The sequence below is a fragment of the Microtus oregoni genome, unplaced genomic scaffold (genome assembly GCF_018167655.1).
Source record: "Microtus oregoni isolate MIOR12 unplaced genomic scaffold, Mior012 000033F_ref0000390, whole genome shotgun sequence".
NCBI classification, from domain to species: Eukaryota; Metazoa; Chordata; class Mammalia; order Rodentia; family Cricetidae; genus Microtus; species Microtus oregoni.
In genome coordinates this window covers 4,094,196-4,122,149 of record NW_024543092.1, presented here as the reverse complement: position 1 = coordinate 4,122,149, position 27,954 = coordinate 4,094,196, and the positions used below count along the sequence as shown (strand labels likewise).

General features: G+C 43.5%; 1 protein-coding gene and 1 pseudogene across 1 annotated transcript; one reads left to right on the top strand and one right to left on the bottom strand.

The window, feature by feature from the left end:
- Stx11 (syntaxin 11) lies at window positions 1-27,250 on the bottom strand. Its single transcript, XM_041680226.1, has 2 exons — window positions 27,065-27,250; window positions 1-2,025 (listed from the first exon to the last, which is right to left on the bottom strand). The coding sequence occupies exon 2, from the start codon at window positions 2,018-2,020 to the stop codon at window positions 1,157-1,159; it is 864 nt and encodes a 287-aa protein (XP_041536160.1). The 5' UTR covers window positions 2,021-2,025; window positions 27,065-27,250; the 3' UTR covers window positions 1-1,156.
- On the top strand, window positions 8,619-9,004 carry LOC121466491 (annotated as a pseudogene).
- Window positions 27,251-27,954: the final 704 nt, after the last annotated feature.

The following is a 27,954-nucleotide window of genomic DNA, read 5'->3' as shown; positions in this document are numbered from 1 at the left end:
AAAAAAGATTTCACTTTAAGTCTCTCTGCTTTAATGCATGCAAGGAAAGGTTCATAGTAAGATGAATTATTATTCCCAAGAACGTCATTTTAGTACCTCTGATTGTGTCGCATGTTTTTCCCACTTATCGGCACGAATGGGAGCATACAGTTGTTCAAAATAAAGTCTGACCCACTGTGGGCCATGCAGTCAGGGATGAAATACACTCATGACAGTCAAAGCAACACTTGGCGCTGACTAAACAATGTTCTTATTATTTAAATACAAAACTTCCCAAAGCAAAGTTAATCCAATTGGCCATTATGTACACAAATGAGTAGATATTAGTTTACATATACACATATATCATATGAAATTCAGTACAATGATAAATTTTAAATAAATGTTATCTGTGAAAAATATAAAACGTGAGTGATAAAAAAGTTCGATTTGAGTGATTGTTCAATATTTGGTGCTTAAAATATTTCAAAAATTATTCATATATATGAATCTATACATATATATGTACTGCATGCATGTGCATATATATTCTGGTAGAAGGGACAAAAGGGGAGAGAGATGAGGAAACAGTGTATGTTCGGTGTGGTTTAATAAGTGGCGGAAGTGAACCGAGGGAAGGTTTCCACACAGGCCAGGCTCACACAAAATAAATAAATAATCAGAAGTGAATGAAATCCAGTTTATCCCAGGTCAATGCTACTCGAAATTGAACTAAGAAATACTCAAGTGAATGTCACTCCAAATCGAATAGCACCAAGGAACTTTCCAGAGAAGATAAACGAAGACAAATTTTGATAATGTGCTCATACTATTAGTATATGTAATTGGACTTCCTCTTTTAGTCTTCGTGACATTGACCTTAGCAACGGCATTAGGGCCTCCCTGTGATGCTGAGTGCTAGGTATCTTATAATGACGCCACACAACTCCATTGGTAATCTGCCTGCATTAACGAACCATAGGATGCTAACTAACAACCATCTTTCTAGGCAAGTGCCAGATCCCAAATCTTGCCTCCTGACCCCAACGTTCTTTCTTTATGCTCTGAATTCGGCAGGCATTGGGACCGCCTCCATCGGCCCAGTGCGGGATGCCTTTGGCTGGCATCCTGAACACATTTCCCTCGGGGTACAGGTGGTGAAGGTCCAAACCAGCTGCTAGTTGACGCAGGGGCAGCAGAAGCAGCAGACGGTCCTGCAGGGGTTCTTCTTCTTGTACTGCACCGCCTTGCGCACCTGCGCCTTGGCCTCGCCCGTGTAGTCGAGGGTCTTCTGCACGTTGAGCTCGATGACGTTCAGCGTGTCCGCCTGCTTCTCCACCAGCACAGCCATCTGCAGGAAGAGCTCGTGCACGTCGCGGATGCGACCCTCCAGTCGCAGCAGCTCGCGGTGGCGGCTCTCGATCTCGTTGAGCGCAGCCCGCGCGCCCTTCACATCGGCCAGCAGGTTCTCTGAGAACACGTCCCACTTGCCCTGTTCAAACATGTCCTCGATCTGCTCGCCCGACACGTCCTTACCCATGATCTCCAGCTGTCGCTGGATGCGGATCTTGCAGTTGTCGCGCTGTTTCATCTCGGCCTGGTTGTACTCGTACATGGCCTGCTGGAAGGCGCGGGCCAGCGCGCTGTATTGCGCTTGCGAGATGCGTGCCACCGCCGATTGCGAGCCATGCCGGACCTCTGCCTGCTCGCTCAACTCCTTCATGGAGCGAAGCTTCTGGTGGATGCCCTCGCCCCGGGTCTTAATGGCCTTGGCGATGGAGTTGGTGTCGCGCTTGATGCTGCTGAGGCGCCGCATGGACGTGAGGAAGCGGACGTTCTGCCTCCCTAGGCGCTTCACGTCCACCATCAGCAGTTGGTTTTCATCCTGTATGTCCTGGATGACCTGGTACAAGGACTTCAGGATGTGGTCAGTCTCGAACACGATGTCCTCGTGGGGAGCGTCAAAGTCATCGTCTCCGTCTGGGAATTGCTGGTCATAGCTCCTGGACAACTCCAGAAGCTCTGCAAGCCGGTCCTTCATTTTGCCTACAAGTAGAGACAGCAGTTAGAATCCTCTAGCGGCAGTCAAATCTTTTCATTAAGAGGGATGGAACCTCAGTGCTCCTCATTCCTTTTCCCTGGGTGCATCAAGGGGCTCAATGCCCCCGTGACATTTCACCTACAAGTAGAGACATACTATGGCTCAGACTCAGGCTCTTGGCTGTATTTCACAGCCTCTACACAATGTACTCCAAAGACACAGGCACCCTCAACTCAGCCACTAATTTAAAAGTTTAGATTGCTTTGGGAATTATTATTTTTTTCTTGTTTCTTGTTTCTCCATCAAGAATTAGACACACTAGCCTTGGTGGGGGTGGTGCACACCTTTATTCCCAGCACTCGGGAGGCAGAGGCAAGAGGAACTCTTTGAGTTCCAGGCCAGTTGGATCTACAAAGTGAGTTCTAGGACAGCCAGAGCAGTTACACAGAGAAACTCTCTCTCGAAGAAAATAAATAAATAAATAAATAAATAAATAGAATTAGACACACAGATACAAGGGGGAAGGAGGACCAGAAATGTTTGCCAACTTTTGAATAAAGACAATGTACTAGGCTTCGCTACAGACACTAATTTTTCTCAATTTTGTGCCTGTCACTGTTAAACATCCCTCCCTTGTACTTAGAACAACTCTTAAAAGTTAAGTTGGCTTATTTAGTCTGCACGGTGGCTACAACTCTAATTCCAGTATTTTGTAGCAGAGGCAGGTAGATCTCTGAGTTTTGAGGCCAACCTGGTCTTCAGAGTGAGTTCTAGGACAGTCAGAGTTACAAAACAAAACAAAGTAAAGCACACTTGACGTCACAGGCTGCACGAGCGATGATGACTCAGTGGTTAAGGGTGAGGTTCTGCTCTGGCTGAGGACCTGAGTTCAGTTCTCTGCACTCATGTCTGCTGGTTCACAACTACCCATAACTCAGGTGATCCAATACTCTCTCCTGGCCTTCATGATCAACTGCACTCAGAGATAGACAGACAGACAGACACAGACACACACACACATGAAATAAAACCAAAGAGATGAGTGAGCATGGCGGTGCACACCTTTGATCCAAAGGCAAAGACTAGTATATCTCTGTAAATTTGAGGCTAGCCTGGTTTACATGGTAAGTTCCATCCCTTGCCAGGGCTACGTAGTGAGACCCTGTCTTAAACGAATAAATAAGTAAACAGATATATAAATAAATAAAACTAATGCTGTATAGGTGCTGGGTGGATGGCTCAGAGGATCTGTTTGATCTTGAGCCCCTATAGAAACAGTGGATGCGGCCGTGTACACCTGTAACCCCAGCACTGGGATTGCACAGAGGGCTCTCCAGGGCTTGGCGGCTGGTCAGGCGAAACAAATCAGGGAGCTCTAACTTCGGAAAGAGATTCTATCTCTAAATATAAGGTGGAGAGCGACCTAGGAAGACACCAACATGCTTGCACACACTCCTGCACATGCACCCTCCCACACAGGAACACACACACACACACACACACACACACACACACACACACACACACACAAATAAGTGGCAAAGCGAAACCTGTGTGAAGTAAAATAACACCCAAATAAAGGCAATTCTAATAAAGTGATGCAAAACAAAATTTGGACATCAAAGTCAGGTGCAGCGGTGTCCACCTGTTGATCAGCTGCTGGGGAGGCTGAGGCAGGATGAACACTTGAGCCTATGAGTTCCAGAAGCACAGCCCAAGCAACACAGCCAGACCCCACTGGAGGGGAAGAAAAAGATTTCTCTAAGCAGATTTCTTAGCTCCTTTTCTCAATATCATTTTTTTTTTTGAGACAGGGTTTCTCTGTGGCTTTGGAGCCTGTCCTGGAACTCGCTCTGTAGACCAGGCTGGTCTCGAACTCACAGAGATCCGCCTGCCTCTGCCTCCCGAGTGCTGGGATTAAAGGCGTGCGCCACCATCGCCCGGCTCAATATCATTTTCTAATAGTAAGCATTGTTGACATTTTTCACAATCAAAAACCATTTATACAGAAAATTTGAATCATAGACTCTTACGACAATAATATAACATAGTCTCATATATCCATCATGCAACAGAAACCTTGCCCCTTTTGCGAGGTTGGTACAAATTCGTTGTTAAGACAAAACCATGTTCCCGAAGTATGCACATTTTGAGTGGAGTGAAAATGTGAGTTGGGGCTAGTTTGCCCTTATATATGATGCTTTCTGGTTAGGAAAAAGCCTGTTCCTAGGACATAGTCTGTGACAAAACACAGCTCCCAAGAGCTCCACAATCACGCAGAGGACTTGATCTCAAAGGCTTCTTTCAGGTTGACATAATTAGTGCCATACAGCAGTGCTGATGGAGGGTGGACATCTGGATTAGTAACCACGGAGAAATGGTGAGCACTGGCCATGGCCTCCCCGCTGCCAAAAACATTATCTAGGTAAGCTAAGTAGAAATTCTATTCTGTAATGGTAATTCTTAATAAGACACATTATCCTGTTTAAAATGTCATTTCTGTCCTTTGGCAAGTAAAGTCAATACCAGGCTTTCTCAGTGTCAACGAATGTCATTCTCCTTGCAGAATAATTGACTGGACAGTAAAAAAGATCCACCCTGAGGAAAGACTTGGGGAGAAATTATGAAGCAGATAATGGGATAAGATGCCTATAGTTTAGTTATTTTTAATTAATCTTAACTAACATATAAACATAAGATTGTTTATATTAATGGGGTACTATATCATGTTTCAATACATGTACATATAGCACTAAGTTTAAATCAAGTTAGATAAATCTGTCTCCATAAATATCATTTCTGAACCAGGTTCCACTCTAATATTATAGCAAATGTATAATCATAAAAAATTCACTATTAAACAAAAAAAATACAAAATATATCAGTGAGTTTTTTACTTTTTCTTCTTAAATTTTTCTTTATTATTTTTAATTATGTGTGTGTATGTGTGGGTGGGTATGTGCACTTGAGTACAATGTCTGAGGAATCCGGATGCAAATCCCCTGGAGGTAGAGTTAGATGCAGCTGTGAGCCACCCAGTGTGAGTGCTGGGCACTGAAACCCAGTCTTCTGCAAGAGCTATACATGGTCTTAATTACTGAGCCATTTCTCCAGCCTCTTTTTTCCTTTCCTTTTTCTCTCACCAAGTTATCAGGAAACATTTAAAAGTAATACAGGATTCTAAGACTTTTAAAGAAAATGCTGGAAAGGGGAAACACTGATAGAACACATGAGGACAGCTCAGCAACACATACTGAAAGCTTTTCAAGTAGGTATTTATTCTAAGGACACATGGGAAGATGTGTAGAGCCTGTGAAATATGCATATTTCCACCACCAAATTAAATTTGCAGATATTCTGAAGTGACTTCAAGGCACAAAATGCTGAGCTACTTACTGGCTACTCCGTAAGTCACTGAATGTAGAAGGTCATCTAAGGAGATGGAAAGCACAAGTTCTCTCGGGTAGGAAAGGAAACTTGGGAGAAACGGAGGCAGTCCCCCACAACTATTTGAACTAGACTTGAGAAGATGCATCAGAGTGTTTTCCTTGAGTCATGGGATAACATGACGGTCACTATTACTTCCGTTTGCTGTTCTATATTTTCCATAATTTTATGAGCTACATATAGATTGATAATTAGTTGTAATAATCTATGTGTGACTATTAGATTGACATTTCGTGTTCCCTGAGGAAGTACGCTAACTCACTAGCACAGAATGGGAGCCAAATCCATCTGCTTAAGGTAGTGTTCAGTGCATTCTACTCTCCAAGAAGTGGGTGGACAAAATGAATACATTCTGATGGACACAACAAGAATAGAGCATCGATGCTTTCCTTGAATCTTGACCAAGCCTTGCAAAACATTATCATGGAAGGGAACTGTTGGCAAAGGGAAAGAGTTGCACATATCAGATTTCTAGTACTCTGTCCGTAGACAGGTCATACACTATCTACTGCTCCTCTGAAGCTGGAAAGAATTATGGGAAGAGACCACATTGTTCTCAGCGTGAAGAACAAAGCAGAATCCAAAGCACCTCGAAGATGGCATCAAAATGTTCACAGAGTGACTTGTGTTTAGAATCTCACTACCTGACACCATAGGTCCTCAACCAGTAAAGATTTAAAAGCATTTGAAGATCCAAGTCCTTAACCTGTAAGGAAAAGGGAAGGACAGAGGGAGTGTCCGGGCCCTTTGGCAGGCATTAACTGAAAGCCTTCCTGGAACCTTCCTGCCCACTCTTCCTACACAGCACAGACCTAGATGGGTAAGTTCTCCTCACTTGGAAGTTCTCTCAGCTGCCAGCAGGCGAGCATCAGGAACACTACAATGTGTGTGTGTGTGTGTGTGTGTGCGCGCGCGCATGCGTATGTGTACCAGGAGGTTTCCATTCTGAAAGTGTCTTCAGAAATATTTGAAATATGCATTTTTACTGAAGGCACATCAGAACATAGATGAAGGCACAAAAGAGAGTCAACAGCAGCTCTATAGTCAGTAGGTTGATATGTGCCATGACATCCTAAAAGAGGAAACTATAGTAATTGATAAAAACAAATCAGACAATTCAGCCCACCCAGTGTTTCACAGTGGCAAAGAGCAACGTAATAAACGTTGGTAAACTGCTCATAAAGTCGCTAAAGTAACTTCTGCTTTAATTCACACTCAGGTGGAGAGTACCAAAGATGGTATCTAACTACCAGAAAGCTGGTTTTCTTCTAACTTTCCTTTACGTGCACGTCTAATGTGGCCTGGGAGATCTCAGTACAATAAGGAGGAAGGGAAGGAAGAGGGGTTGCTTAACCCTTCTTCTGTTGAGCAATAAAATTACAGGTAAAAGCACATCGAGAAGTGAAGAGGTGATGGCACCCAAGTGGATTTCAGACCTCGGGAGACCATGAAGTCACCCGGAGGGTTCCCAGTGCCGCAGCTGCCTTCACTGGGGCTTCCAGAATGAGCTCCTTGTAATATTTAGTACTCAGCCAAATTTGTACCCCATTCCACAGATTCTTATTGTGGAAGCTTTGCGACCATGAAGGTTGGGCAGTGCTGGAACACCTTAATGGTCCCCAGGCCAAATACAGATGAACGGGCCCAGAACCAGTAGCAAAAGAAAAGGATGGGTCTTGGCCTCTCTCACCCCCACTACCAGAAAGACGGTTTCTTCCATAATCACTGTCTTCTGGCTTCTGAGGATGAAGAGGCACTGAATAGGAAATGAAGATTAACTGAGAACTTACTTTTAGTCTGGCAAGTTGTGAAAACAATTCAGGAAGCCTAGTGGTGGAGTAAGCAAGCATGGCAGGAGTTTATTAGAATCTCTTCACTCTCACATGAACAGTTAAGGCAGTCACTAACAAAAGGGCATTGAAAATGGATATTGGTTTTCACTATTATGTGGCACCTTGAAGTACAATAATAAATTACCTAACAGAATTCAAACGGAAGGGTGGCATGGCTCTATTAGCTAAATATAAGGACCCAGATCCTACTATTGAATTTGGTCCATAAAATCTTGCTATTTTCTAAATATGGTTCAGTTGGTAGAGAGTTTGCCCCCCAAACATGAGAACCTGGGTTGAAATTCCCCAGCACTCATGTGAAAAATCTGGGTTCAGTGATGGTAATCTGTAATCGTGGCCCTGGGACAGTAGAGAAACGTGAATCTCCGGAGTTCCAAATCCAGTGAGACCTTCACTCAAAAAATAAGGTGGAGACAAAATTTTGAAGACATCTAATGTTAACTTCTGGCATATACATGCAGACATACACATATGCATCAACATCTGCATGCACAGGTGTGTGCACACACACGAACACATGAGAATACCCCCACACGCATACTCCTACACACACATGTTCTGTCTTATCAGGAAAGAGGACTCAGGAAGATCAGTGAATGGGGATAATAACGACATAACTGACACACTGGATGCTACAGAGAACAGCCAGGACAATCACTGTCCCTGCTCATCCCTAAGGAAACTTTTGTAAACACAATGTGTAGCTATAACTCTGCTCATAAGGGAGAAGGCTTATGCACACTTAGTCTGCAGCAACAAAAAAAAAAGAAAAATTTTCATTGTTTTAGTCTAAATTATGCCCCTTTGAAATGACAAAGATAATGCCATCTTGTCCTGACTCCATTTTTGTATTTGCTTAGACAGTTCTCAGCCCTCTCTCCTAACCTCTCCCAATGGCCATGTCTGCCTTGTCAACACATTTGAGATTTCCAGGCCTTGACCAAATGATTAAAGTAAATCAAATAACTAGAAAAGTTGTAAGTAAAATAATAATTGGCATGTTGTGTCTAAAATAATTACTATGTTCATAAGCGAATGTTTCAAGGCAGCACTAGACTCTCACTCATCTAACTTGATGTAAATTATGGTCCTTGTGCTTTTGGCCTCTAAAAACTCTGTATGCCTGAGCTTGGGCACCAAGAGACTTTTCAGAGGCACAAGCCGATTTTTGTTCTGACCACCAATAAAAAAGGGCTTAAAACTTTTCATTGTCTTGCTTTTCCCCCGTTGCCACACAGATGTGTGGAGGCAGAGGCACGAGTATATTCAAGATTTGACTTCACCCATATTCTACCACCATGGCCTAGGAAGGCATTGTTGCTGGAGGTGTAATGGATGTCAATATTGGAATATAAAAAGTGCCCTTATCCACAGTGGCCTAGCACATGCCATAGGGGAAACTGCTAAGCCTTAGACAGGCACCACATCCATCTCTGGGCTTGCATCCAATTGTGATGAGTCTATGTACGTCAGGTTGGTGGAGACACTTTGTGGTGAGCACCCAAACAAGCTGATTAAGGTTGGTGACAACAAGAAACTAGGCGAATGGTCAGGCCTCTGTGAAACGGATCAAGAGGAGAAGCCACAGAAAGTGGTTGGTTGCAGCTGTGCAGTGGTTAAGGGCTACGGCAAAGAAGCTCAGGCCAAGGATATCATGGGAGAATACTTCAAATCCAAGAAATGAATAAATGAAAAATCTGGCTCATTTAAGACAAAACAAGACAAAACAAAACGATCTTTTAGCTGTCTGAATCAGAGTGGTTGCCAGTAACTATCGCATGTGGATTATTTCACCTTTACTGTGCCTCCTTCCCAATTCATATGTGAAAGTCCTGACCCTAGCATGTCAGGGTGCCTCTGTATTTGGCACTGTTATTGAAGAAATTAAGTTAAAACGAAGTCTTTGGGGGATGGATCTTAATTCAATATGGCTGGTAAGGAATCCAGTGGGAGAAAGTTTGCACACTCGAAGGAAAGCTAGGAGAAAATAGAGTTAATCTGTGAGCCAAGGAAACAAACCTCAGAAGAAACAAACCTTGTCAAATTAGTCATTTTTCTATGGCTGTGACAAACACCCAGACCAAGACAACTTGGAGAAGAGCGAGTTTACCGAGGCTGACGGTTCTGGAGCGATGGAGTCCATCATGGTGGGGAAGCAACAGGCAAGGCAGCAGGAGCAGAAAGCTGAGGGCTCACGTCTCGAACAGCAAACACAAAGCAGAGCAAGAAAACTCAAAGCAGTGAGTCTTTAAACTCTCAAAGCCTGTCTCTAGTGACATACTTCCTCCAGCAAGGCCATACGTCCTAAATCTCCCAAACAGTGCCATCAACTGGGGACTGAGGGGTCAAATGACCCAGACATTGGGGGGCATCTCATTCAAACCTCCAAACTTGCCAACACCCGGACATTGAATTTACAGCACCCCTGAACTTGTAAGAAATGAGTTTCTGGTGCCAGGGGTATTCAGCCTTTTGACACTGTGATACAATGCTGCCATCTACAAAGTTCACACTGGAGAACTACATGCTGAATTGTAAAAACAAACAAACAAAAAACCAACCAACCCATAATGTATGGTTGTTTAAGTAAGTTTGAGGGTTTTGCGTTGGGCTCCATTCTTAGCTGCCCTTGGTAGACTGTGATCAGCAAACTTGACAGGCCTAGAAGCCATTTGGACTGTCGTACCTCGGTATGACAAACCAATTTATACAACAAGGAAATGTTGCCTAATACCAACAAATAAAATCCTTCCTGGCTTCACAGCAATATGTTACAAGTATTTTGACCTGTGGTGTGGGGAATCAGACACGGATACGCAGAACGCAGAGCAGAGGGAGGTTCAGATTGGATCACGGGGAGTTTGCTAGAGAGGTGAACTGGAAAAGATGGGAGGGAAACAAACCTTACAGTCCTTTCTAAACTTACACTTAATAAACACAGGTTTCAGACTTCATTCTGCTTTCATGTGTGTCTTTGTTAAGGTTTCGATCACTGTGAAGAGATACCATATGACCATGGCAACTCTTATAAGGAAACCATTTAGTTGGGGCTGCCTTACAGTTCAGAGGTTCCATTCATTCTTATCATGACAGAGAGCATGGCGGAGTGTAGGCAGACATGGCGTTGGCTATGTCTTGATTAGAAGACAACAGTAAGTGGACTCAGCCCCTGGTGTTATCTTGAGCATAGGAAACCTCAAAGCCCACCCCGACAGTGACACACTTCCTCCAGCAAAGGCACACCTCCTAATAGCGCCCTTCCCTGTGAGTTTATGGGGGTCAACGGCATTCAAATTACCACAATGCTCAAAGTTCAGGAAGTTTAATGTTTTCCTTTCAATATGAACTTAATAATACATTTAGACAGTATTTGCTGTATCTAACTATGGAAGAAGCAGAAATGATCTTGTCCCCAAGAGAGCATAAACAGTCACTTTTGTATAGTGGTCAAGCTCTTATTTCAGCTTCTGTGATATCCAGCTGTTAGGCCTGGGGCTTATAGTAAATTTTAAATAATTATTAAAGGAGATAATAGTTACAGATCAAAAGGTGTTTGCTGGACCATAGGAGACCCTGGGAAAAGCTCCTATAGCACCGCTTCTCTGGTGGGTGCAGCCCGCACCGGGGTACACTGCCTGGCTGGCAGAAGGCACAGCCCTCCCTACCCACACTTAATGAGGTCACGGCCTGCTCAGCTGTGATCGCCCTGTATAGAGCTTGCTCAACCACTTACTCCTGCCCAGCCACCCCCACAGCACAGTCATCTGGCTGGGAACAGGACATTCCACTCTGTCACAGTAGCTTTTTGGTTGTTTTCAAGCTCACCCATCAGAACACACCCTTAAAAGACAACACAGGCTCTTCCCCCAACCAGTTGACTCAAATCCATTAAGAATCATTTCACTCAACTGAGTAATCCTGGATGCTGTGCTCTGTTTCTTGATTTTAAAAGCGGGCATACCAAAAAGGAAGAAGGTATCCTTTTGTTTTAGTTTGTTTTTGAGATAAGGTTTCTCTGTGCAGCCCCGGCTGCTCTCTGGAACTCACTGTGTAGCAAACTGAGATTGGACCACCTCTGCCTTCTGGGTGCTGGGAGTAAAGGCATGTGCCACCACCATCTAGCAAGAAAGTATTCTTTTATCTTTTAGAGATTATAAGCTTAAAATACTTTCTTGTTGTTCTCATGGTAATTTTAAAAAAAAGAAAAGAAAAACCAAATAGGGTTGGTTTTTTTTTTTAAAGTGCATTTGCCAAAAACATATTTAACCTTTCCGGAGGGTGCATTCAAGGCACACTATGAGAGTTCAATGATTCTTTATTGAGAGGGAGTAGAATTATAAAGGATAGGGATAGAGGAAGTGCTAAAAGTGTTTGCTGTGAAACTCTCTCCTAGATATGGCGGCACAAACAAGACCAGAACAATGGCAACATCGATGAGCACGGAAAGGGGACAGTGTCATGGGGTACCATCCCCAAGCACAGAGCTATACAGGCAACTACTGACTGCCGAGAGAGGGAGCATTAGCCCCTTCCAGGGATGATCTTCCTTACTGGTTATCCAACACACTGGTCAGTCCTGAAAACATGCACAATCAACCAAAAGTGGACTCAGCAGGTTCTATTTCTATACTGTGCAGATACCTATTATGCATACACAAATGCATACATAGATGTAGCAATAGTAAAGAAAAAGACTATAAGCTTTGGAGTGGAGGGGACATGGGTGGGAATTGAGGGAAGGTACTGGGGGGATGAGAAAGAGAAGAGTTGTGTAATTCTATTCTAGTTTAAAATGTGTAAGTATTAAAATTAATTTTTAAAATTTAAATAAGTGTCCCTTTTAATTTTTAGACAAGTGAGATTGCCCCGTGGATAAAAGATTTGCTGTGTAAGTCTGACAATCTACGTATCCATGAAATTTCTGACTGCCGCCACTTCCCATCGGGGACATTGTGAGGAAGCTGGAGAGCGACTGGAGACCACGCGAAGAGAGGGGCTGAATGACTGAGCCTGGACACGACCAAGGGAAGTCCATCCAGAGGTTGCTAATTGTGGAAGGTTTATATAGGCCAATTCATGCTACCCTCACAAACATAAGAAATGACTAATAACTATCTAGGGGTGCTTTATTGTTAAGATACTCACTGATCCAACCATCTTTGGGTTGCTCTGTGCCTCCCAAGTGTACTTTTTTTTTAATCCCAGTTTTGGAAGCTAACAGGAATCATAGAAAAATCATAATTTATGGAAAGTAAATTCTCATGCATTTCAAATGAAAATCTGTTATAATTTGAAATGAAAATATAAGCAAATATTCCAAATAACTATCTTGATGATCATAATATTTGATGATCATAGCCTAAAGTATATATTTTTAACTGCACATTACATTTATGATATTCTATTCATTTATTATCTAAAATTTTATAGAAAGCAGAAGCATTCACTTTTCAAGAATCACACATTTCTTAACAAATGTGTGGATAGTTCTGTCTTTCCTGTTGAAAACTTTAGTCACACTGCCCTTGCAGCACAGGAGCCGGGGAACTGCTTCATGTTGCCCATGCTGCACAGGACAGCACAGAAATACCCGGTAGCTTTAACCTTGGCCAGGGTTCAGTCTGATAAGAGATCTGGAGAACCTGAAGAGCCAGCTTTGGAATGGAAGTGGGTAGTTTTGATTGTACCTCAATCCTACTGTTCAACTTACCCAAGTAAAGAGCAGCCGGCGGGTACAGACCAACTTTCCAACTGTCTACCACACAGTGTCAGCAAAACCAGAACCAGAGCGGTTTCTCACCACCGAACTAAAAAGAACTGAAATTACTGGGAGTTTAACTAAGTCTCTAAAAACTGTCAGGAGTTGATGAGGCCAGACTCATCCTTCAGAATGTTAAGGTGACAAAAGAATTGTCCTCAGACCCAGGGGTCTACGTAGAATCCCCTATCTAGACATTGAAGGTTCAGTCCTGGCTGTTACGTAAAGTCATGTTCTGATCCCACCTGTGCCGCTGATGACCCTCCTCTGGGATTCCTCAGCTTCCAGGGTCCCAGTAGGTACACAGGGGGGATTCCCAAGAAAGGGATGCAATTCCTAAGAGACTGGGGCCATCCAAGCCCGCCTTTGTTGCCTCTCCTTGCTAGCTCCCTTCTCCCATGAATGAATGCCTACCTCAGTGTTGGGAGAGGACTCGTTGGGATGTTCCGTGAGGAGCTTTTACACAAGAAAGAGTAAACACTCTGTCTTTGCTATCTGCTTTCATCGGTTCTTGAGATCCATGGGACCTTAATCTGCTCAAATAAATAATGCAGACCTGGTAACCACACGTGTGAACAGTGCTATTAATACAGCCAGTGTGCTATTAACAGCTTATGTCCCATTTCATCTATGGCCAAAAGAGACCTTGACACCTAGGACTTACTATACTATTTGAGCTTAAACATTTTTAATGGGGGTTCTAGGGGCACATGTACACTATGGCGCATATGGCTATATCTGAGGTCAGAAAACAATCTTGTGACAGTTCTTTCCTTCTACCTACCTTTAAATCGGTTCCAGGGACTGAATTCCAGTCACCAGACTTTCACAGCAGGTCCTTTACTGATGGAGCCTTCCTGTCAACCCTATTTGAGCTTTTACATAATTTATTTCCTAACTATTCTAAAAATCTCTCTTTCCTCCCTGTTTAACTATTTATAAAAACACAAAAAGCTCACAAAAATAATCTCATATAAAAATAAAGATTTTGGGGCTGGAGGGATGGCTCAGTGGTTGAGAACACTCACTGCTCTTCCAGAGGACTTGGGTTCAATTCCCAGCACCCACATGGCAGCTCAACTGTTCGTAGCTCCTGTTCCAGGGGACCCGACACCCTCACACAGACAAACATACAGGCAAAGCAGCAATGTATATAAAATAAGAAAAAAATAACTTATTTTTTAAAAAATGTGTCATGACTATAAAAATAGCCCACAATAAAAACTTAAAATATCTGTTTCCAGATTCTTTTTATCCCAACAAATGATGAATATTCAAAATCGCATTCAGAAGCACCAACCCTGGAGCTATGATGTGGAGCACATTTCTCTGGTAAAGCAGAGGATTCTGGGAAGTTTCTTCTGGATAGGGACATCCCACAGAGCCACTGAGAAAAACCATGCGGAACATTCCACCAACCAAATTTTTTTCGTAAACTATGCAGGTGAAACTAAATAAAACGAAGAATGACGAAGGCAACCCTGAGAAGTTAAGAAAATTCTAGAAAGAAAGAGAATGGTCACATGGGCTTTTATGTTCAAGCATCTCAAGGTGGTTCTTCCAGTTCCACACACTTCCGAGGCTGTGAAAGAATCATGCATGACGTGTGTAAGCCAGTCTGAGCCCTGATAACATGCCATGTGCCCATGTGTCCATCACTTTCCATCTTATTGTTTGTGACAAGGTCTCTCACCAAACCTGGAGTGATTCAGCTGGGCTGCCTGACCAGCAAGCTCCTGGGGGTTTCTTTTCTCTGCCTGTTCCGTGTAGGGATCATAGACCTGAGCTGCCATACCTGGCTCTCCATGTAGGTGCCAGCGATCTTTGAAGTCAGGTCCTCAGGCTTGTACAGCAAGAGCTCCCCGGAGTGGGGTGACAGAGGAAACGTTTAAACTGGCAACAGGGCACCTGACTGAAAAACTGTCTTTCAGATGAGGAAGGAGCCTGTGGGCTTGGGCAGGAAGATGATGATATCAGAATTCCAGGGGGATCATCATCTGAGAGGAGATTTAGACAATCTGGAGTTGCATAATTGGAAAGAAAGCCAAGCTAACGAGACTAGAACAAGGGGGGGGGGGGAGTAACTAACTATCTGGAAAACAGACCATACAGTGCGTTCCAGAACATAATCAGGATATAATACAAGGTTCTGCTTCAATTAGTGTGCTCATAATATTAATCACTGAATATTGATCAGTCTTCAATTATGAAGAGTTGTACTGGGGGTGGGTGTGCATGTCTTGGTAGAGAAGGGGGGAAATGGGCTAGGGCACTAGCAATGTCTAAAACTGAAAAAAAAAAAAAACCCAGAAAATTGTGATAGAGGTACGCTGTTTGGAGATTGAAGACACATACCTCAGGGGGTCGGGTGTGGTTGAGTTTGGTGGAAATGAGAAAGAAGAACTGGGTTTTTTTCATTACATGTTTAATGGAATTAATTGGTTTTCCTCAAATATGTAAGTTTGATAAAAATTAAAAAAGAAAAGAAAGACATAGACATAATATTACCTATTTTTGCAGGGGTTAGCTAATCATAAGTTCAAGGCCTGCTTGAGCTAAATACTGAGCTCAAGGGCAGACTGGGAAGTAAATGAGACCCCATCTCAAGAAAGGCAGCAGGGGTACATTTCAGTCACAGAGTGGTTTTCTAGCACGTGCAGGGGCCTGGGTTTTATCCCTAGTACTGGAAAAACAAAAACAAAGAAATTGTAGGTGGGATTCTAGCTATTCATCAGCTCCCTGTGCCCTTACAGTACACTCAATAACTTCCTGGAGGTCAGAGTGAGAAGGGGAGTGAAAAGGGAGAAGAAAGGGAAGGACAGAGGGAAGCTGCCTCTGCAATGCAATTACTAACCAGAAGGCAGATGCTTTGACTTTGGGCTAGTGTAGGGGGATGAAGACTTCAGAAGAGCCAGGCATGGTGGCTCTCACTTCCAATCTCAGGTGAGTGAGGCTAGAAGGTCACTGTGAGTTCAAGGCCAGTTTGGTCTGGTGTACGTAGAGAGTTCCAGGACAGCCAGAGTGGCATTATAGAAAGACCCTGTCTTGAAAAGACGGGAAAAAAAAAAGAAAAGAAAAAGGAAGGAAGGAAGGAAGGAAACGAGAGAGAGAATTCAGAAACTGCTTTCCTGTTGAGTGTGCCTCTTTCTGACATTGACTCTGGGTAGATTCCACTCCAGAATAAATCCTTAAACACATTTACGAGCGAATCAGAAAGTCTTCACGTGTTAAGTTTTGACTGCAATAAACCCAAGCTTCCCACAAGGCTTTAAATTAAAAGCCTGAAAATGAAAATTACCCAGGCCAGCTGTGGTATGCATACACAGGATCTCCACACTGGGGAGGCCGAGGCAGGAGTACAGTGAATTCAAGTCCTGCCTACAGTGACAATGACATGGAAATAGGGGAAAGTTGAGACCATGATCCTAAAGTAACTCTCACAGGGCTGGGGTGATGGCTTAGTCAGTGAAGTGACGAGTTCATTTCTCCAAATCGACATAGAAACAAAGAAACAAACAAAAACAAAAAACCAGGCCTGGTGGCACAAATTTGTTCCCTGGCTCTGGTGAGGCGGAGACAGGTAGACCCAGGGGTTGGCTGGCCAGTCAACCACGCTAATCAGGGATTTCCAAACAAGTGAGGGGGCCTGTTTCAAAAAACAAATAGAATATACCTTTGGAACGCTGCCTGAGTTTGATCTTCAGCTTCCAGGTGCTCAGAGGAACACACACATAGTGATACACACACAAAATAAAACAAATAATCCTCAACTAATGAACACTTAAGCTTTTTATACAAATTAAAAATACAGTAATAGAAAGTAAAGGAGGTCTTGGCTAACATGACATCATAAAACAATAATAAAAGCAAATAGCATTTTTTTAATCTAAAAATATAGACAGAGAGATAAGAGTAAAATAATGAAAAACATTGCAATTTTACATACAGAGAACTGGTAAGTGATCACACGCATATCAGAATAATAATAAGAATTTAAACTAATCAGGCTGCCATAATTGGCTGACACATACTGAATTCTCTGTAGCTTTACCATAAACTCTCTAATATGTCTCGGGAAATTACACATTTAAAAATGCAAAATCAATAAAAGAAATACCAGTAAAAAAATCATAAATCTTTATCTGTCCATTAGAATAATGATAACAGTCTGGAGAAATCCCAGAGGGAAAGAAAACCAAGTATAAGGACATATAACTGGAAATCTCCGCACAACAGGAAGAGAATAACAAGGTGCTAGCTAGACTTAGCAACTAAGCTCAAAATGAGAGAAATAAAAATACAAGCTTTGTCTGTGCTTTCAGCACTAAGACTAAACTGAAGCAATGAAAATGAAAAATGTTCATTTGTTTATGCTGAGGACAGCAGTGTGGAATAAGGTGATTGTCAGTGAGCCAGATACACAAATGTCCACACTCCCAAAATTCAGTTAAGAGCAATTCATAACTTGAGAAATTGTCCAGTTCGATATCAACAAAGACATGCTGACTAGGTAGAACATTCTCACTCTCAGCTGTTAACCTTTGATGACAAATTGATGTGCCTATAATTTGATTTCTTAAGGAGCACATTTTATCATCTAAAAAGCATTTCATTTTTTTGGAAAAAAATAAAACATATTATATTTATGTATGAAACTCTCCAACAATAAGAAATAAATTTTAAAATTAAGGTAGAGAATAAACAGTAGAAGACACATGCTGTCTGCCTCTGGCCTCCACCCACTCAAAAAATTAGGAATTAAATTTAAAATTTATGTCTACGCTTTATGTCATAGAGGTAAGCAAACAAAATGCTGGGCATATTAGCTAGCTTGATTTAATCATGCACATTGCACATGTATATTTAATGTCACAAGGTACCACACAAATTCACAAATATGATTTATGGATCAAAATAATACTAACAATGTGTGGTGATGATTTGAGTGAGAAATGACCCCCATAGTCTTGGGTATTTGAACACTTGATTCCCAGATGGTGGCACCACCATTTAGGGAGGCCTAGGTGATGTCGCCTTGGTGGAGGAAGTATGTCTCTGGGGGAGAGTTTTGAGAGTAAAAAGCCCTGCCTCCTACTAATTCACACTCTCTGTTGTGTGCTCAAGATTCAAGCTGTGAACTCTCAGCTTCCTGTTCCAGCCACCATACTTGCTGCTTGCTGCCAAGTTTCTCTGCCATCCTGGGCTCTAACCCTCTGCAACTCAAGGACAAAATAAATTCTCCTCAAGTTTCCCTTGATCTCGTTGTTTTATTACAGCCACGGAAAAGTAAGTAATACACAATGATTTGCAGTTTAAATATTAAATCCTAATAGCTAAAAAAAAGTAAATAAATAAAAAAATAACAAATTCACTTTTCTTGTCCTCAGATAAGTTTGTAAAAGCAGAGGAAAAATAAGTCAGCGGGATAATAAGATCAACAATTGGCCAGAAGAGAAGAAAAAGGAAGGAGCCATCATGAGCTGCAAAGCTGGGAGGAGGTTACCAATTGCAACACAGGTATTGCAACCTCTCTCCTCTGTGTGGGAGCCAAGTTCACAGATGAGCATTCAGAATCGACACAGCTCTGAGTGCATGCGCTTCACCCCTTGGGACATTTATAACAAAACCTCAAGGGTGACACTCCTAGACCAAGCATAGTGACTCTAAAAAGTTATTTTAAAAGCTATTTCTATTGCATTTATTTATATAGAGATTTATTTTTATTTTATGTGCATGAGTGTTTGTCTGCATGTATGTATGTATGTATGTATGTATGTATGTATGTATGTATACCACGTGCATGCCTGGTGCCTGAGTGGTGCAGAAGAGGGTGTCAGATCCCCTGGAACTGGAATTACAAATGGCTGTGCTGTGGGTAGCCATGTGGATGCTGGAAACCAAATCTGGGTCCCCTGCAAGAGCAGCAAGTGCTTTTGACTGTGGGGCTCTTTCTCCAGGCCCCACATTTATTTATTTATGTTGTGTGAAGATTGTGGGTATCAGTGTTCATCACCATGTGGGTCCTGGGTTTCAAACTCAGGTTAATAGGCTTGGTGACAAATGCCCTTTCTCACTGAGCCATTTTGCTAGCCCTATACTCTTAAAAGTGATTTTTAAAAGTCTACCACACAAATTAATGGATTTCGGAGCTTTATTTTTGTTTGTTTGATTTTGATTTTTGCCACTATATATTACACATTGGGATATTAAGACCAACTTCTAACCAGAGCCGATTCCGTGAAACACCCAGAAAGTTCCTTCTCTGTTCCTTCCTATTGATTTCACTCTTCAAATGGAGGAATCACTTTCTCCTCTTTTAGCAGCATTTCCTTCCCAGCACATGCACAAGCACGTGCACGCGTGCACACACACACATACAATCATGCACACACGCATACACAGGTACAAATGTGTGGGCATTAGCATGCCCACATACACATGTGAAGGAATCTCAATCTGGATCTAGAATCAGCAGATCTCCCTTTGTTGAAAAGGGGACCCTTGTAACAAAAGCCACCCTCCTGGCTTCGATTTTGGTGTGAATTGGGTTTCATGAGAATGTGACCTCTTCTCTGACCTCGGACTGGGTCTATGAACTTACACCCCCCACGCTTCCTCTTTCCTAATACTCACCATTTTTTCCCCTGCTGAGCAGTTTACAACACAGTCTCTTGCTGTTTGGGTTCTGCTTGCCCGCAACCTCCATGGGGTTTACAACACAGTCTCTTGCTGTTTGGGTTCTGCTTGCCCGCAACCTCCATGGGGTCGGCGATTGTGCCTGTGCCCGTGACTGCTGTGTTTGTAATGTTCTCTAGAGTATCTAACATGGGGACCCTTGATAAATGGTTCTCAAATAAATAAGGTCACTAGGATGCTTCTTTTCAGTCACTTTTATAAGTCAAAGGTGAAAGATGGTCCTTGACCTCCCAGTGGCAATAAACTCAACAATAAAGAGAGGAAGACCAGGCAGTGTCTCAGAGGAGAGTGTCAAACTCTGAGAACATGAAGTTTTCTTAGAGAACATAGGGCTGGAGGTAAATCCCAATGGCTTACTCAGAGAGGAAACTGAGGCAGAGATAACTTGAGCAGGAGCCTGAAGCACACACAGAGGGCACAGAAATGACAACTGCCAGACTTCTCCGGAATGAAGAAGACAGTGAAGTGCCCCCATTGACCAGGTTATTCTGCAGATGACTACTGTTTCCTGCAAAGATCTGATTCCAAATCAATATGCTCTCAAGTGCCTTCTCCTTCCAAGAAAAATGATTGCCCATTTCTGTGAGTCAACCGATGTGTTTTCTTGCATCTATGAATGTTTAATCTTTCTTCCCAAGCTACCTCTTTCATGCGATTAGAGGGTCACTAAGGTTTACAGCTAGCACCTTGACATTTGCTCTGCATAAGCCTTCCTGGAACTTCCTGTCCTTGCAGAGTTACTGATTTCCTATAAGGGGACCTTCCTTCAAGCACAGCTTTTCAAGGAATTTGATGTCTCTGCATCTGAGATGGGAGAAAGCCAAGACAGAACTTTCTTTCCTCTCTCTTTCTCCTTTCCTTTCTCTCTCCCTTCCTCCTTTTCTCTCTTCCTCCCTCCTTTCCTTCTTCCATTCCTCTTTTTCTTCTTCTTCCTTCTTGCTCCACCTCTTTGGGTTTTGTTGTTGTTGTTTATTTGTTTTGAAATAGCCTAGGCAATTCATTCTGATATTCAAAACCTTCAGGCTACACACTGAAGTTTACTGGGCTGTTTCAGGATTTTCAAAAGGTTTTAGATAGGTGTTGGGGAGAGAGAGAGGCAATGACAGCAGTAATAATATAATTTGTCCTTTCTGTCCTTCCAGGCTGTTACACCATATGAAAGAACTCTGTCAACAATAAAGAGCCATGAAATATCAACAAGACATTGTTTCATGTAGTTTGCTATAGTAAATAAAGAGGCTACAAGGTGGGCAGTGTAGTGATAGTACAAAATTCATCTCATGAACTATCCTATTTTATCCAAAATCACATTGTGGGTCACTAGCCCAAAGGGTGTGAGCAGAAAGTGAGGAAGGAAGCTGGGAGAGGAGGCAGGCTTGCTGCCATTCAGAGCTGACCCTGAAGCCAGAACATGTCCTACTTCCTCCATTATTCCAAAAAGCTGAAATTCACACTATTAACCAATAAGTTCTGTAAAGAATATTGCTTCACATCTTTGAACAGAGGGAGGTGTAGAACAGTCCAGTACACAAAAAGAAATACTTTATTGGGAGACTTTTATCCTGAGTATCTTGGTACCCACTGAAAAGGAAAATACCCTAAGCGAACGCTAAAGACACGTCATTGTCTCAACTAGAGAGTCCAAACCCCCAAACCAATTCACACTAAAAGTTACTAGTTAGTAAGCCTTATAAAGAACTTGAATGACATACACTAGTCTCCAAGACCCATAAGCTTAGAGACTGAACCACAAATGCTTATGATAACAGATGTTTTTGTTTTCAGCAAAAGTCACAGAATGACTAGAAAAGAGGTGGAGCCGGAGGGGGTCTCTGAGGAAACCTGCCAAAGCCAACCAAAGCAGTGACCCTCTCTTAGGGAACTCCCAGCAGAATTGAGGAAGCAAGACAAACCCACATGAGATAGTAATGCAAATCTTTCACTTTCTATTGCGAGAGGGACTTGATGAACCATAGGCAGCCGTAGGAATCTAAACAGACATCTAAATTTAAAAGAGACAGGTAGGTTGAGTTGTCTATGAAGGCTCTAAGTTGCCCTCCATACAACAGGTGACTATCGATTTCCCGATAAATCTCAAGTGTCAAGATATTTAATTCACAGAGCAAGAAAACATTGAAAGGCACCAAGTTTCATATGTCGGAACATTTTAGAGCTTTAGACTTGGTGAGTTTGGTTAAGTTTGTGCACAGCATCAGCTTGGTGTCTGTATCTTTAAAGGACCCAAAGTCAAGATGGTCAATACTGTGTTGAACAAAAACCAAAGTATTTACCCAAGTCAGAGGAGATCAGGTCATCAAACAATGAGAATGGTGTAGAGTTGGGGATGGACTTGGTGGGGAGCAGCTTGCTGGTGAGAATACCTGTGTTAGGACCAATGGCATCGACTCAAATGCCCAAGTACAAAACAGGATCTCAGGAGACCATAACTGAATCATCTGTCAAGTTAATGTCAAGAGGATAAGGGTACACCAGGGTCTGCTCACTGCATGAGGTTCTTCAAGTTAGGGGCAAGAAAGTAATTGTCCAACCAAGATGAAATAGGCACCCACAGGCAGATCACAAGCCACGAGTGTGAGATTTGAAGTTCTTATGTCCCTGACTGCATTTGTTAGTGATTCTTTCACCATGGGACCCACAACCTATTGATTAGCACCCGGGCCCCTGGCCAGCCTTTCTACTGACCAAAATAATGATAAAAAGAAAAAGCTGAATAAATATTCAGTGCTTAAGAAACAGTTCTGGAGGCCGGAGCTCTGAGACTCTTCAGAAGCTCTTAGTCTCCATAAAGATGTGGGGAGCATGGAAGCAGGTAGACGGGCATGGAGCTGGAACTGCAGCTGAGAACCCATATTTGATCGATGACTGTGAGGGAGAGAGAGAGAGAGAGAGAGAGAGAGAGAGAGAGAGAGAGAACTGGGAAGGAGGCAGGCTTTTGAACCCTTAAAGCCCATCCTCAGTGACATTCCTTCTCCAATAATGCCACACCTTCTAATCCTTTCCAAGTAATTCCACCAACTGGGACCAAGTATTCAAATACACGAACATTCTCACTCAGACCACCACACTGGAGCAATTTATGGTAACCATGGTTGTATTCCTAGATGGATCACATACTTCTTCAAAGGAAAGCAGGAGAAAGATGCTACACAGCAAAACAGAGGCCAGGAAGTGTTCGTATTATGACTGGAGCTATTCCTGCTCAGGGAAGAATTGTTGTGATTAAAAAAAATGATGGTAATTTGAGTTTAGTATGAAGTCTAAGCAGTTATTTAATCATCTGCTTCTTCAGAAAGCAAGTCAGCATGTAGAAACTATGGATCAGGTGCTTGGGATAAATTTCCAATACTGTCAATCATTATCTTTCCTTGTAGTAGATAGAGAACTTATCACAGGAGTCCAGTGAGGAATAAAATACTTAATCTATTTATTGAGCCTAGAATAATGCCTAGACTACAAAAGCACTCAATACATTGACCGTAGTTTGGTTTCTGTTGCTATGCTAAAACACTGACCAAGAACAATTTAATAGGCTTTGTTTGGCTTACATGTCCTAGGACATAACCCATTACTGATGGGTAGACAGGAGCTTGGGGCAGGAACCCAAAAGCAGGAACTGAAGCAGAGACCATGAAGGAATGCTTCTCATTAGCTTGCTCTCCATTTCTTGTTCAGCTTGCTTTTAAACTACAACCCAAGACCACCTTCTCAGGAATGGTGCTACCCACAGTGGACTGGGCCCTTTCAAATCAATTATTAATCAAGAAAATGTCCCACAGATATGCCTGCTGGTCAACCTGATGGGGGAAATTCCTCAGCTGAAGCTCCCTCCTCCCAGATGACTATAGTTTGTGTCAAGATTACAAAACTAACTGACATAAAATCCCAGTTATTATTTGGTCCAAATTTTGCCCAAGGCATGTAAAATTTTACATGCCAAGTAATGTCTAAGCTCCTCACCATCCTTCAGCTCACACCAGCTCTTCCATTGGGTGGAAGGCTCCTATTCCAGTCACTAATGAGGAATACAGGCATCTTCTTACCTCTTCCCCCTCTTCCTCACTGCCCAGCTCTCAAGAGGCAGCGGGATCCTGCATGTTAAGACAATGTGAGTTCTATCAATGCCTTCCTTCAATTCCCTGTCTCAGTACCACTTTATTCTAGTCTTGTTCATGCTCTCATCTCAATATTACAGTAATCTCTCAAGGACCATGTAGCTCCCAGCCAATCTGTTCTAAGAGTGTGTGTATGTGTTCGTGTTTATCCACGTATATGTGTGCACATCTTCACGTGTGTGGGGGGTGCACATGTTCACGTGTGTGTAGGTCCACATGTGTCTGCATGCCTAAGGTCAGAGGTTGACATGATGCCTAAGCTCTCTCATTGGATCTGGAACTTATTGATGGAGGTACACCAGAAGGTTGGCAAGTCCTGGGACCCTTCTGTCCCTGCTCACCCAGTGCTTAGATCACAGGTGACAGCGGTTTGCCTTACATGGGTGCTGGAGATCAGACTCAAATCTTGGTGTTTGTGTGGCAAGCGCCGTGCTGCCTGAGCCATCTCCTCAGCACCATTTTGTTCCAGTCACATGTCTGATGCTGTTTCTTTCCTCAGAGGCCCCCACAGGATAAAGTCCTGGAGCCCATGTGGCACTCGGACCTTTGTGATCCTGTCTTTCCACTCTCATCTCTCTGCCCTCCCATCAGCCCACTCCTAGGAAACAAGCTGGAGTTTCCTGACCACAGAATACTGTTCCAGTGCTTGGCACTGCTGCTGTCCCTTCTGCTGGGACACCACCCCTCCAGTTCCTGGACAACCCTCATCTACAATCAGGTTCATTGTTTAAGGCGTCTTCATACCATCATGCGTCAAGCCCAAGCCAAAGCTCAGGAACGCAATGCCTACCATGCTTTATCTTTTCTTTCTTATACAAGACGTGACTCTGTGCTGTGAAGGGAGGGATGAAATATAGCAATTAAAGTTGTTTTAAGTTAGCTGTTGTCCTTTATTATTTAGGTGCCTTAGAGGACTGGGATGTTTAGTCCACCTTAATCCTCACAGACCCTGCCCAAGAGACTCTGGCGAAAGCCTGACTCCTATTTATGCGGCTCCCTGTACACACATATTTAAGATAAAGTTTAAATTCATAAATTATTCACAGTAAGAGATGAACAAGAATTAATAGAACAATTAATACGGCATGATTAATTCAGCATGAATACATTCCCTCTCTTGAAGTATCTTACTGTCAGGTGTGGTGGCATACACTTTTATGATGAACACTCAGCAGGCCTAGGTCATCTTGGTCTACATAGTGAATTCCAGCCCAGCCAGGGCTACACAATGAGACCATTTCTCAAATAAAGTAAATCAAAGTATATTACTATTCCTGGAATCTTCTATTTAATATATCAGAACACAGGTAACTAAAGTCATGGAGGTCAACCCTCAGAATGAGGAGCAAAAGCCATCTAAACCAATGAGCAGACAGCTGCTTCGATATAGTGGTCTACAGAGAGGAACCACTCATTAGTCACGGTGTTCTTAAAAAGACACATTACTAAGCATACCCACAACTGCCCAGGGTTAAAAACAGACTGCATTTACCCTTACACAGCTACTCTGTAACGTGGAACATGGTTAATTCAAACACTTAAAAGTCATGGATCACTAATGTACCTTTAAATCACACGCTGAGTGAAAAATAGGCTGTGTGCAAAGACAAGCAGGGGACTGGACCTCCAACTTCCCCTTGCTGACCCACCAATGATCCAGAACATTCGGAATCTCAAGATTTCAACACACACACACACACACAGACACACACACACACACACACACACACACACACACTGAGGTAACTCCTTTGGGTATAGGTTTCTCATAGCACACCTCCCGTGATGCTGAATTTCCCTAAGAATCTGTTCACCTATGGCCCTAGCTGCTGGGAGAGCACTGTGTCCATGACTATATACATGGAACTTGATGTAGAGGCCAGAACAGACCAGAGCCTTGTAGCTGCTGTCTAGGGCTGACCTCAGCTCACCTAGGGTGACAGTTATCCCTGTCTCTACTGAGCTTCTAGACAGTGAAGTCCCTTTCTAAAAGCTATTATCCAGCCACTGTGAGACTTTGATCTTAATGGCTGGCTCCAGGAACCATCTACCTTCTTCAAAAGCTTCTGTATGTTTCCTAAAACGCTAATTTGGTAAAAGAAAACTATCTGAAATATTGTTAATTCCAGAGTGACTTACAATCACCCCATTATATGTCCTGTTCCTACCAAGTAGTGAAAATGGCAATCAAATGACTATTGGATAAGAAAATCCCTTTTCTCCTTAACTTCTGTGTCAAAGCGCGTGATTTTAAGGGTTATCTCAGATCAGCCTAGTGATCCTGGCTGGCATGTTGTCCCACAAGACGCTTTAGGAAACCGAGAACTTGAATAGTTACTCCCTAGACCGCCTGCCCCAGTTTGACAACAGCAGTCTCATCCCCTGGTCGTATTCTAACTCCGGTGATCCAACCCCACTTTTCAAAGGCTTCTAATAAGTCGCTCAATTAGAGCAGCCTCGTGACTCATTTTTGGATGCCCGTGTAAAAACAACAGCTCCTCCCTCTACTGAGAAATGGCTCGAACAAGTGAGAGAGTCACAGGAAGTAAAACTCGGGTCTCAGCTGATGTTCGTGGAGTCAAAAGGCCGACAGAATTCCGTGGTGTGGTTCCCTGAGCAAAGCTACCAGGTCTCCCTCCTAAACACAACTCCGGATGGTCTTTTGTGGGAGCTGTTTCAAGGCGATAACTATGTTTCTGTATTTCCTGGCTCCTGAGTCATACTGTCAAGTTAAAGTCGAGAAGTGCCCCTGCTGATGTGTTTGAGAAAGTGGAGACCAAACCGAAAAGAGCACCTCCATTCAATAAAGCAGAATAAAATAATAATAATAATAATAATAAAAAACTCAGCATCGCGACTGAAAACAAATGTAGCTCTATAAAGTCAGTCTACATTCGTAAATTTTTGAAGCACTTCTGATGAAGCGTTCATTATATTCTCAAACATTTAAAAAGATTTCGGCTCTAGGTGAGAAACCCAAAGCCTCCTCCTGAAGGTACCTAGACGCTCAGAGAGAACCACACCCCAAACCCACCTGCTGTTGCTTAGCATCCTAGCCCTGGGTCAACAAGACCCCCAAACCAGCCAAGCCCTGCGCCCAGCGTCCTCGATGCTAAAAAAGTTAAGGAGCCAAGCGGACTACCGCGACAAAACAAACCGTGATCCGGCGTCCGGACGCCCGGAGGAAACCGGGGCCGCGTGTCCCGGCCGTCCTGCTCCCTGAGCTTCTTGCCTGCTCCGACTGCGCTTCTCAGCCGTGGTGCGAGCTCTGCTCCACCCAGACCGCAGCTGGACGCCTCTGGCCCCGCCCCCGCCGCTCTGAGACCGCACAGCTGGGCTCCAGGCCCCGCCCCGGGGACGTCCTCCGCTAGCCGCGCCGCTTCCCGCCCCGGCACCTGTCGCCCGGAACCCAGGCAAGAGCCACCTTCCCCGCCTAACCGCCCCTAGATATTGCGAGGGGCGGCGTGGATCACCCGGGAACTTCCTCTGTCTTCCCTCGCGCGCCCTGGAATGGAGAGATGGGCAGGGCAGGATCCGCCGGACTTCCCCCGGGGAAACCCTGTCGGTGCAGATGACATTTGCAGTCCAGAGCATTTCCGAGGCTGGGATGCTAGAAAACGTTTTTGAGCGTGGGTGAGCTGTGCCGGAGAGGACAGGCGGGATGGCTGAACCAGTGGCTGCCGGTCACTGAGACACTGAGCCCCGCCTTTCACCAGCCCCTTCCCGTCTCCTCTCAGTGGGGGCACCCACAGGAGTATTCTTGGCACCTTACTGGAAACTCAGAAACAGAAAAGGGGTGTTCGGTGAGGAGGTGGGAAGCAGCTTGACCAACAAATGATTTATGCATCGACGCTAAGAAACCACCAAAGAGCTCGGGTGCCCAAAGCCGGAAGAATTTGAGGGACAAGATAGCACAGGAGGGACAAGATAACACGAAGTAGATCCACAAATGGCGAGGCCAGAATGACAATCTCCTAGGCAGAACAATTTCAAGAAACTCTATTCTCCTGGAAATGAAGCTTGGGCCGTGGAAACTGAGTATGGGCC